This window comes from Muscardinus avellanarius (assembly GCF_963383645.1).
Source record: "Muscardinus avellanarius genome assembly, chromosome: 3".
In the NCBI taxonomy this organism is placed as follows: Eukaryota; Metazoa; Chordata; class Mammalia; order Rodentia; family Gliridae; genus Muscardinus; species Muscardinus avellanarius.
In genome coordinates, this window is record NC_137788.1 from 18,577,843 (window position 1) to 18,589,795 (window position 11,953).

Here is an 11,953-nt window from a genome sequence, read left to right on the forward strand (position 1 = left end):
TAGTAGGACTCTCAGCAACCTACCAAGACTCTGTTTCAAAATTTAAAATAATAATAATAAGGCCAGGCAAAGCGGTGCATGCTATAATCCTGGTAGTTGGGAGGCTGAGAAGGGAGGATCAAGACTAGTGAAGACCTGCAACCAGCTGGGCGTGGTGGCACATGCTTGTAATCTGAGCATTCTGGAGGCTGAGACCTGGAGGATCAGGGTTCGCAGACAGCCTCAGCTACTTAGTGAGGCCCTCCGCAACTCAGTGAGACCTGGTTTCAAAATAAAGAATAAAAAATAGGGCAGGGGGTGTAGTTCGGAGGTCAAATGCCCCTGGGTTCCATCCCCAGACCCGCAAAAAAAAAAAAAAAAAAAAAGACCAGCAACTTAATGAAACCCTAAAATTTTAAAATAAAATAGGTCTTGTGGTATAGCTCAGATGTAGGCTGCCCCTGGGTTCAATCCCCAACACCAGAGAGAGAGGGAGAGGGAATGGGTGGGTGGGTGGGTGGGTAGGTCTCTGCAGTCGGTTGCTGCTCAGCTCACTTTTTCTGCGTGCGGCACTGGGGCTTGAACTCAGGGCATTCAACCTCTGAGCTACACCCCCAGTCCTATTTTTTTTTTTTAAACAGGTCTCACTATGTGATGAGAATCTCACTACTCGCTGAGGCTTTCCTTGAACCTGCAATACTTTTGTCTCAGCCTCCCGAGGACTGGGATTACAAGGGTGTGCCACCATACCCGGCCAGCTGTCTTGAGTGCCGGCCATGTCCCAGCAGGCCTCTGGGCGCTTGGCATTCAGCTCCTCACTGCATCCTCACTGCACCCCTGTGGACGAGGGTCAGGATCCTCACAGTGTCCCCCGCTCACAGAGGTGAAGGAACTAGTCCAAGATGCCTGAGTTCTGGAGCCTAGGCTCCGGGCCAGCCCTGCTGTCGCGCGGCACGGTGGGCGGGAGGAAGGGGCTGTGACACACGCCAGCACTGGGCAGGCAGGCTTGAGCCCACGGTACTGCCGGCTGGGCAGGCAGGCAGAGACAATATAGAGAGACTGACACCCAGCCCAGCCAACTCCCAGGCGAAGGCCACCCAGGGCGGGCCGGCGCCAGGCTCTTTACGTACGTCCTCTAATTTAATCCTCACATCAATGGTGTGAGGCTCAGAGAGGACAGGTTACTTACCTGGGACAGCTTAGCTGATAAATGGCAAAGCTGGGGTTTCAGCCGTCTGTCTGACTCCCAGGCTCACGGAGGGAAAGTACCTGGAGGCTCTGTGGCTGGGAGAGGCCATCTCTGCAGGACACATCACTCTGCACAAGTTTTAGATTTTCCTTGCACGTGGTACTCGGGATTGAACCCAGGGGTGGTCTATGTCTGAGCTACACTCCGGCCCTATTTTATTTTTCATTTTGAAACAAGTTCTCACTAAGTTGCAGAGGGCCTCGCTAAATTGCGGAGGCTGGCCTTGAACTTGCGATTCTCCCGTCTCAGCCTCCCACCTACTGGGATTACAGGTGTACGCCACCACGCCTGGCAGGTTCTAGATTTTTATTTTCCTTTTTCCTTGGTGGTACCAGGGACTGAACCCAGGGCCTCACACGTGCTAGGCAAATGCTCTACCACTAGCCGGGCGTTGGTGGCGCACGCTTGTGATCCCAGCATTTGGGAGGCTGAGACAGGAGGATCGCAATTTGGGGGCAGACTCAGCTACTTAGTGAAGCCCTCTGCAACTCAGTGAGACCCTGTTTCAAAATAAAGAAAAATAGGGCTGGGGGTGTCGCTTGGAGATAGAATGTCCCTGGGTTCCATTCCCGTACCACACACACACACACACACAAAAGTCTCTTTAAAGCATTCTTACCACTGCCTTTGTATATGGAGTTGAGTCTGAAGAAGACGTGACTGACATCAACACGGAGACCCCTCGGGCTTCACTCTTCCCTAGGAGGAAGCTGGGCTCACAGTTCATGCGTCTGGACCCTCAGTGAGACCTACCAGGCCCCTGGTCCTGCTGGGGCCAGGGGTCAGGTCGGGGAGTGTGGTTGTCTGTCTGCTGGTTCATCCCTTCCCTGTGTACCCCACTGTGGCTCCATGCCGGGGTGTGCCTTAAAGCTTTCTTTTGGATGCTAGAAACGGCACAGGCTGGAAACAAAATGAGGTTTACCAAGAGCCAGGATCGCTGGGCGGTGGGTTATTCTGGGGAGTCTGCTGGGCCTCAAGTACCCCCACTGCCACACAACGCACACTTACAGCCCCAAACCCGCCGGCTGCCAGCTGGCCAGCGACCACCTTGACTTAGGGTAATGAGTTCCATATGTTCCTACAAGAGCCCAGCTAAGCGTTTCCCCAGCACTTCTCCCAGTCTCCCTCCTCCACTTCCAGCCCACACTTGGCCACCCTTGTTCCGTGCTCCTCAAAAGGGAGGAGGGAGGGTGCGGGTGGGCCATGCCGGGAACTGTGCTCTGAGGAGGCACCAGCCTTGACTTCTCTGTCCCGAGCTTCAGGAGAGGAGCTGTGCAGTCAGCCCCGGGCAGTCCCTTGGTGACGGCTGTGGGTGAGGGTCTCAGAGCCGCAAATGCCCCATCTTAAAGTGGGTTTTACGGTGAAAACAGGCCTGAAAGCCAAGCCTGGTAGAACACACCTGTAATTCCAGTACTTAGGAGGCTGAAACAGGAGGATCACAGGTTTGAGGCCAGCATCAGCAATGTGGTTAGCTGATCAGCAACTTAAGGAGACCATTTCAAAATAAAAAATAAAATAGGGCTGAGGCTGAGGATCAGAGGTAGAACACCCCTGAACTGCATCCGCAGTATCACATTAAAGAGAGACGCCGAGACAGAGTCAGTGCTGGGCAGGAAGCTAGAGACTGGTTCCAGTGCACTCTTGACCACTAACTTGCAGTGTGTCCCTGAGAAAGCTCCTGGCCCTCTTTGGGCCACACATGTGATGGGATTTGGTGTGTGTGTGTTTGTGTGTGGTACTAGGGATTGAACCCAGAGGCATTCTACCTTCAAGCTACACCCCCAGACTGATTTTATTTATTTGGAAACAAGGTCTGACTAGGTTAGTTAGAATCTCACTCTTGCTAAGGTTGTCCTTGAACCCACGATCCTCCTGTCTCAGCCTCCCAAGTACTGGGATTGTAGGCATGATACCCTGCTTGGGCTTTAGATTTCTGAACAAATGATAAAAAAAAAAAAAAAAAGTGTAGAGTGTCCACTTGCCTGTTAAACATGGGTGGCCCTGGTGTAGGATCCCTGGGAAGTCCAGGGCCTCCAGATCTGGCCAACACTGCCATCAGCCTGGGCTCTAACAATCCTCAATGTAGGCCTGTGCCTGCCACATCTGCAGAAGACAGAGGGGTGGTCAGGAGAGAGGGGTGGTCAGGAGAGAGGGTGCCCCAGCTGGAAGGAGTGGTGCTTAGATGGGGTGGTGGGAGGACACAGAGCCATGTGCCCCAGGCCATAAGCTCAGAAGACTACAGAGAACTAACCCTCTTACCTGGCTTGTCAAAAGCGACCCCCTACCCGGGTGTGGTGGCACACAACTGTAATCCAGTACTTGGGAGGCTGCGAAAGGAGATCGCAGGTTCCAGGACAGCCTCAGCAAGGAGTAGACTCACCAACCTAGTGAGACCCTGCTTCAAAATAAAAAGAAAACAGGACGGGGGGGGAGGGGGGGAGCTCCAGAATCGAGCCCAGGGGCTCAATTCCCAATACCATAAAGCAGCAACCCCCTAATCCTGCTTTCCAGGTGACCTACCACCCTGATCCTGGCGGTCCCTGTCCCTACACTCAGGCTCACTCCCACACCCCGTCCACGTAAGCCAGCACACAGGCTGACCACTGCTCAGTTCTATCTGCCTGTCCCCGACCCTTGCCACCGACTGGCTCAACCTCAACGCTGGCCACGCTTCAACCGGCCACTCGCCGAGTGACCTCCGGCACCCAGAGGCCCCTTGACCTTGCCGCCGGCTGACCCCTACCAGGGGAAGTCACGGGGGGCACTGGAAAGGCCAGCCCCGTGCCCGCGGAGGCAGGAGGGCGGGGCGGGGGCCGAGGCCCGGGCAGGCCGCAGGGCCTCGCGGGGCCGGCCGCAGGCGCTCGAGGAATGCAGCCGCCCGCGAGAATGAAGGAAGGAAGGGACGGGCCGCGGCCGAGGCGGGAAGCGAGGGGCGCCGCGGCCGACGCAGCTGGGGGCGGCAGAGCGGCGGGGTCGGCGGCGCGGGGGCCCCCCAGGCCCGGAGGCTGGGAACCGGGAGGCCGCGCTGCCGGCGGGGCGGCGGGGGCGCCGCGAGGCTCCGGATGGGCTGCGAGCCCCGCCCGCGGGCTGCGGAGGGAGCCGGAGCCAGCGCGGAGCCGGAGCTCAGACATCCGGGCGCCAGCGAACACCTGCGAGCGGCCCCCAGGGCCCGCGGGGGGAGCGGGCGCCGGGGCGGGGCGGGCGGTGGGCGTGGCCTCAGGCCCCGCCCCGGGCGCCGCGCCACGTGCGCAGGCCCCGCCCCCGGCGGCGCGGGCGGGGCGGCTCTCCCACGGAGGCCGCGGGCGGGTGGAGGGCGAGGTGGGGGCGGGGGGGGGCGCCGAGGCCGGAGGTGGTCCCGCGCACCCACAGCCGAGTCTAACTGGCCCGCTCCTCGGGGCACCGGTCGGGTGTCGCCAGCGGCCACGGGCGAGTTAATTTGCCTGTTTTGGGCTCGTGCGTTTCTAAAGGAAATCTCCTCTCCCAAAGCAGAGCTTAGGTGCAGGTTGCAAGTGAAGTGAGCCCGAGACACTCGGGTGACAGGGCGTGGTTCTCCCTGGAGTTCAGGGAGCCTGGTGGGTACTTTATGAGCATTGTCTGTTATCTAAACCACAAACCCGAAGGGGAGATTCCACCATCCCTCTTTCACAGAGGAGGGAGAGACCAGGGGTGGCCTTAGGTCTTTCCTTCAATAAGCTCCCTCTGGGGACCAAATCTGTGTCGGGCTCAGGGAAAAAAGCCCGTCTGAAGTCAAGGTGAGGACATGGGCTTTAAAGTTGGAGGAAGCCTCCCTAAACCTGCTCCTGCCGGTTACCTGCTGTGACCTGGATCACCCTATTCAGCCCGAATCTCTTCTTAAAACAGGAATGATGATACTGCCTTTGCTGGGTTGCCGTGAGAATTAGAAAGAAATGAAGATAAAATGGAATCTGGAACCTCGCAGGCCCTCGATAGGCGATTCTGACACAAGACAGTATCCTCTCTCTCGGAGTTTTCAGTCCTAGGGTCAAATTGCTTTCACCCGCTAATGACTAATGGATTGGCCTGCTGGTCTAAGCTTTTGTCCCGGCCACCTGAACAGCTCAGCCCTGGGAGTCCTGACAAGCAATTTCCTTGGAATTAGCTTAATAATACCTCGTAGGTGTGTGACGCATTTCAAAGAACTTTCCCACCATTATCTCCTGTCCCCGCGGTGGCTGGGACCGTGGAGAGCGACCCAGAGAAAGTGCTCGCTCAAGGTCACATGGCGACAGAGCTCCGTGGCTCTTCTCCAGTCTTGCAGCTTCTGCAGGGCAAAAGCCATGAGATTAATGCTCAGCTTTATCTCAGTTAATGGAATAACTAATGCATTTAATGAGGTGGAGCTAGGCACCTCAGAACTGCTTCCCCAAGCTCAGCTCCTTTTGCAGGTATGAAAACCAAGGCAGAGTCTCTATCCTGCACGCATACAGGCCAGGAAGTAGGCTTTGCACCCTGGCGTGCCTGTCCCCACAACCACCATAGAGCGCCTAACATGTAACCCAAGGGAGACCCAACTGGGGCCTTGCAGTTTATTTGGGGCAAAGGTTTACTACATGGACATCCAGAGAGTTGGAAGTTAGCTTCAAAGTTTGTGTGTGTGTGTGTGTGTGTGTGTGTGTGTGTGTGTGTGTGTGTGTTTTCCGGAAGAGTGTTCATACCTTCCATCAGGTCAGGGGAGACCCAGGGCCTGAAACAGGCTGAGACACAATGGTGAGGCTGGGAGACTGACTGGTTGGTGGGTAAAGGCAAAAGTTGCCCCCCTCCACATGCCCCTGTTCACCCCAGAAAGTGCATCAGGGCTAAGGCACAAAAGGTGATGACGTGACCTGTTTGTTATGAAATAGTAAAGTAACACATGCCAGGGGCCAACACGCAGGTGAGATCATATCATAAACAGGAATCTGGTGAGACCAGGTGTCTGTTGGGCCCACCTGGGGAGTTACCAGGTTGGAGGGGAGGGCGGTAGGGGATGGCTTGGATTGATTGAGATAGTGCCTTCTGCCCCAGCTTGGACCCATGGAGTAGCCAGTCTGGGACCCCATCCACCACAATCCTAGACAATGTTAAGGTTCAAATCTCATCTCTGCTCTCAAGGACCTATGACAACTTGGGTCGGAACCATCACCCAGAGCCCCACTGTTCCCATGAAGATACAGGCACAAAGATGCCTAGAGTAGGTTCCTAATGCAGGAGGTGCAGGAATGCCAGGAGTGAGGGCTCTGGGGCCTCCCCCCAAATTCCTAGCTCAGGGTCAGAGTTTGCATACATGGCTTAGAGGATTAGTACCTGTACTTCCCAACCAGCCTGCAAATCCTGTCAGAATGGCTGCGGGGTTGAGGAGAGACCGGAAGCCCAGGAGAAGGCCAGAACCCAGAACAAGAGGGAAAGAAAACCAGGTCCAGTGCTCAGCTTATCAACCTCTGAAGTGGGTCCATCAACCACCACCCAGGACTGGGCACCAGATGAGGTCGAGTGGAGGCTCCACTCTGACTGCAACCCCTGCTAGAAAGGCATCCCAATCCCCAGTGGATAAAGGGGGGCTCCCATCATGAGCCCTTCCCACCACCCCACCACCCTGTTTCAGCTGGGAGTTCCCACCTCTCTAAGGGAATGAATGAGTTTTTTTCTTCCCAAGTTTCAAGAGGATATTTATCTCCCTTGTTAGCACGTGAGAACATTAGTACTTAAGGACCGCGCATCTGAAGAGATCACATACCAAGTGTTTAAAAATCGTTTATTATGCAAAATGTTAACTTTTATAAAAAGTTTAATATACATCGCATGATTACAGAAAGTCACCTTTCTGCAAAAAAGGTACAAAAGCTATATAACTCTATTATAGAGTTCATACAGGGCAACGGAGCCTTTCTCCAAGGAGACCAGAAGCCCAGCTCTGACGTCGCCTTGGCAGAGTCCGGAGGGCGGCCACTCCCCAGCCGCCGGCCCTCCAGGCTCCGAAGAGACAGTCTTTAAAACTTGGGGATGGTGGGGGCAGGGTGCCGTTGCCCAGCTGGTGACCAGCGCTAGCTCTGGCTCTCGGGCCACCCAAGTTCACAGTCCTCCGCTCCCGCGCGGGCGCCAAGTCCAGCCTCCAGGCAAGGGTTTGGGGAAGGAGGTGGGCAGGGCGAGGTTGGGGCTCCTCCATGCCCTCGGGCTTCCGGCCGAAGAGGGTCTCCGAGTCCCAGGCGGAACGGGCGCCAGCACCTGCGTTCTGGGCGGGGGAGGAGAGAGGAGCAGGGAGCCGTCAGTTTCCGCCGAGCGCGCCGAGGCGGGGGCCATTCGCAGACTGGCCGGCGCCAGGGAGGAAACTTGGTCTCTACCTCCAGCTGATAACTGCGCCCCACACTACCCCCACCCACTTGGCGCCAAAGGACCACAGGCGGATCTGTCACTACCCCTCCCCTTGGAAGGAACCCCCCCCGGGGGGGGGTGCTGAAGAAGACACAGCTCCCTTTACCACTTCGAACAGAGAGACTATTTTATTTAGCCGGACCCGCGCCTACTTTTCCACATGTTTGGTCACCGGGGGAGCTGGGCAGGGGCAACGTGCGCTTAAGTGCAAAACGCCCTTCAGATGGAATTTGGTTATGCCATTCATTTGAAGTGACCTGGGACAAGTCACTTGACCCTCTCTGGTCTCAGTTTAGTAAAGCCGAGGAAGAGATGGTACTTTTAAGAGGACCTGCCAACTCCCAGATTTGCCCTCTACACCCCCTCGCCCGAGGATGGGATGGATTCTCACCTGGAGGTCCAGGACGGCCGGGTCAGTGGCAGAAGCTCCTCTTATCGTTGGAGATCACAAGTTCCGGAGCGAGCTCAGCTGTCTGAGAAAGGATAGGAGGGGAGAATTACCTCAAGGCACTGAAGGATGAAGGAGGAGAGCGCGCAGCATCCCAGGCCCCGGGCTCAGCCCCGCCCCACCGCGTCTCCCACGTACCTGGATAGGGAGGTGCGGGCCATCTGGGGGTCCGGGGGCCGGCTCGGCAAGGACCACCTGCAGGTCGAGGATGTAGTCGATGACGCGCTGCAGGATTTCCACCTGGCTAAGCTGAGTGCCCCGCGGGACTCCGGGCACCAGTTCCCGCAGGCGCGAGTAGCAGTGGTTCATGTCATCCAGAAGGCTTAATGGCTCCTCGGCCGCTGGGCTCTTGCCGCGGCCCCGCGCGATAGCCAGACTGCGTTCGGACAGGCAGCAGACCGCCTCGTAGCAGCCGCGAACCGGGCTCAGCGCCTTCATGATAGACCGTGAGGCTGGAGATACCGAGAGGAGGAAGAAAACCTCCTAGTAAGCACTAGAGCAGATTGCAATGCGTGCACGCCCGCGCGCCAGGCCACTTTTATAGAGCCCGCTACGAAGACACGCCCCTTTATTCAAAACGGCCCCCTCTGGTCCCGCCCCGCGACCACAAGCCACGCCCCCTCCAGCCCTGGGCGTTCACAGCACTCTTAAATTGCTAACAGGCTTCCTCCTGCTGGTCTGACGCCGAAGACCGCGAAGCCGCGGATTCAAAGAATGAGGAAGCGCTGATACTGGGGAAAGGCGGGCCTCTTCGCCAGCACGGATTTTAAAAAAAGAATCACTTAAAGCCATTAACTTTAAGAATTTGCCCTTTCCTGGCGGCGCCCCAGATCTTTGAGGTCCCTTGCCCTCTTGCCAGTCCACTCAGTCCAACATTGGTTCGAACCCACAGCTCCTCCGAGGTCATAAATCCCTGGACAGCTAAGAAGCTTTCCCTCTCTCTCTCTCTTTAAAAGCACAAGATTTTTTCAAGGGAAACTTGTAAGGAATTAGTGCCGCCTTGTTCCCCAATTTGCTGTTCGCCTGACCTCCAGACTCACTGGCGTCAGGAATTATCTTGTGACCAGAGGGAAAAAAAATTAATTGCGGTGAAGCTGAGGTTACAATGAAGAAAACAGATTTGGGCTAGGCGCTGAGATTGCAGAAGGAGGAGGGGAAGGGGGTTTGAGCAAAGAACACTATTTATTTGAGCAACTGGGGAAAAGGAAAAAAAAAGAGGAGAAAGCCGCTTGAATTCATGCTTTTTGCAGGGGAAAGAAAAGAACTCAGACCTTTTACCCCATGAACTCCATAAGGAATAAAATATATGCCCAGTTGGGCTTTAGAAGTGAGTATGAGTAGAATTTTGAACAGAGTTTCAATTATGGGGGACCAAAAGGAACAATTTCTACATAGGCCTCCTTAGGAACCCCCCTCCCCACTGGGTTTTAGCCCTAGGGTCTTCTTGTCCCCCGCTTTCCATATGCTACTGTGCAGAAAACAATGGTAATTTGGACCCTCTTTTGCCTGCCCCTTTCTGCTAGGGAAGGGCAGCCACCTGGACTTGATTATTCTTAGCCCTGCTGAAGTAGCGCTAGCTCTGTCTGCAAGACCAGGAAAAGGGGCGGCGGGCAGGCGAGCTGAAGCCTGCGTTGCAACCGGTCACCCTGCGAGCGCTGCCCATTCTTCTTGTCACTTCCCAGGGCCTTGGGGAATCTGCAGTTCTGAGAGGCTGGTTTTTATCTTGGAAATGACCAAGTGGGATTTTTCCAATGATTGCTTTCTTAATCAACTAGTTAGTAAATATTTATGGAGTGGCTCCTGGTCCCCAAGAATCTCACAATTTGGGGAGACAAGATTAACACAGGAAACAATTAAGGACTCAATCGTGTGTGGTACTGATTAACAGGACAATAGGAGCTCGGAGCTGGGAGAGTCTCAAATAGTTATAGTAGGAAGGACACTGGACTTAGAATTAGGAGCTCTGGGTGCAACATGCCAGCTCTGCCAATCACCAGTCATGGAATCTCCGTTGTTGTTTTTTTTTATTTTTTCCTTCTTCTTTCTTTTTCAAAACAGGATCTCACTAGGTTGCTGAGAATCTGGCTGAATTGCTGAGGCTGACTGCAAACCTGAAATCCTCCTGTTTCAGCCTCCCAAGTATTGGGAGTACAGATGTCCGCGACCTTGCCCAGCTTAGTTATATAATCTCGAACAAGTTCTGATAACCTGACTTTAGTTGCCTTTTGTGTAAAATGAAGAGATAATTGCCGGGCATGGTGACACCAGCTTGTAATTCCAGCATCCGAGAGGCTGAGACCAGAGGATCGCGGTTCACGGACAGCCTCCGCTACTTAGGCCCTTTGCAACTCAGAGAGACCCGGTTTCAAAATAAAGAATAAAAAATAGGGCCCCTGGGTTCCATCCCCAGTACTGGAAAAAAAAAAAAAAGAAGAAGAGATGATGCTAAATATCTTAAATCCTTTCGTAAAACCTGTCCAGTACCACACCACAGCCAGTCTCGAAGCCTGGTTCTTTGCCGTCATACCACGGACTCTGTGATCCAAGACAAAAGAGGTCTTCAAAAATTCTCTTCTTGGAATATTAATGTTTTCCAAGATCGTCTTTTCAGTGTAAGAGAGGAAAAAAAGACCTGTAGGTAGACAAATCTGTCTCTATGCTACAGAAGTCGAGTGCCAGCTATTTGGTTACAGAAAGTGAAAGTGGTGGATGGTTGGCTCCTGGGACTCATGCATGACCAGCAAGGATCCTTTTTTTTTTTTGGGACTCATGCATGACCAGCAAGGATCCTTTTTTTTTTTTTTTTTGGGACTCATGCATGACCAGCAAGGATCCTTTTTTTTTTTTTTTCTGTCATGCAGACTTCTGTGGTTGGTATGAAATAGTCAAGGTGGGAGGTTCTAGAAAAATCATGGCCTCCAGGGCCAGACACACTAATGCTCAAATCTCCACTGTTCCCTTTCATTAATTGTGTGAACTTTGGGTAAGTCTCCACTCCGGCCTCATTTTTCCTGTCCACGAAATGGAGCTAATCAGACCGACCTCACTCATTCAACAAATGCTTAGTGAATGGCTTTTCTCTGCAAAATGCCTCTTGACACGCTCCCTCCGAGGGACCTCTCTGTCTCCCAGGTGCCAGTGGGTGTGGGGCAAGGTGTGTGGTGGTGCTGGACCCATCCAGATTCTCCTTTCCTTCTCCCATTACTGCCACAGACCCCTGGCGCTTGGCTAGCGAATAATGGTTTGCAAATCAACTTCACATTTGTTATTTCCCACGATACTTCCAGGCTTAAATACCCATGAGCCGTGTGACCTAAAGGCAGAAGGATGTAGTGGGATTACCAAGCAGAAATCTGCCTTGTCTGTGCCAATATCTTGCCCTTGACAATTTTCTTCCTGGGCCTTTTTTTTTTTTTTTGGGTGGGGGGAGCAACTTTTAAGGGTCTTCTCTAAGATTCTAACTCTGAAAGAAGCGGGTTCCGGTTGGGTTGGGAACACTCAATAGAGTTTAAACCCAGAGAGTTTTCTCCAACAGCAGCCTGGCCGGCTAGCTCGGTGTTCTGCTAGCTAGCATCTCGTTGAGTGGTGGCGGGGCCTCAGCCTCTTATTCCAAATAAATGCCTCTGAACTTTCTGTTCCCAGTTCTGCTCCTTTTACCAGCTTTTTCCCCCCTCTTGCATTTTTTATTTTTATGAAAGGATGTCATTAAGGCTTTTGTCTGCGCTGTTTTTGTTTCAGAACTTTTCTCACAATCCTATTTTTTGTTGAGGAATCCGCTCCTTTGCCCAGCTGTGGGTCCCGGTCCCACAGCTGTGTTGATCTAAGACTCAGCCCCAGACAGCCTGGCGCCAGGGTGGGACGTCATGCGTTCACACAGGGATGCGTGTCCCAGGCAACCTTTCCTCGGG

The 11,953-nt window shown here is 54.1% G+C and overlaps 1 protein-coding gene across 1 annotated transcript; it reads right to left on the reverse strand.

Moving 5' to 3' along the window:
- Positions 1 to 8,010: 8,010 nt before the first annotated feature.
- On the reverse strand, positions 8,011 to 8,483 carry ID3 (inhibitor of DNA binding 3; the record flags this gene model as incomplete). The annotated part of the gene is made up of 2 exons (XM_080692538.1): positions 8,011 to 8,070; positions 8,184 to 8,483. 2 exons carry the CDS (start codon positions 8,481 to 8,483, stop codon positions 8,011 to 8,013), a joined length of 360 nt encoding a protein of 119 aa, XP_080548664.1.
- Positions 8,484 to 11,953: the final 3,470 nt, after the last annotated feature.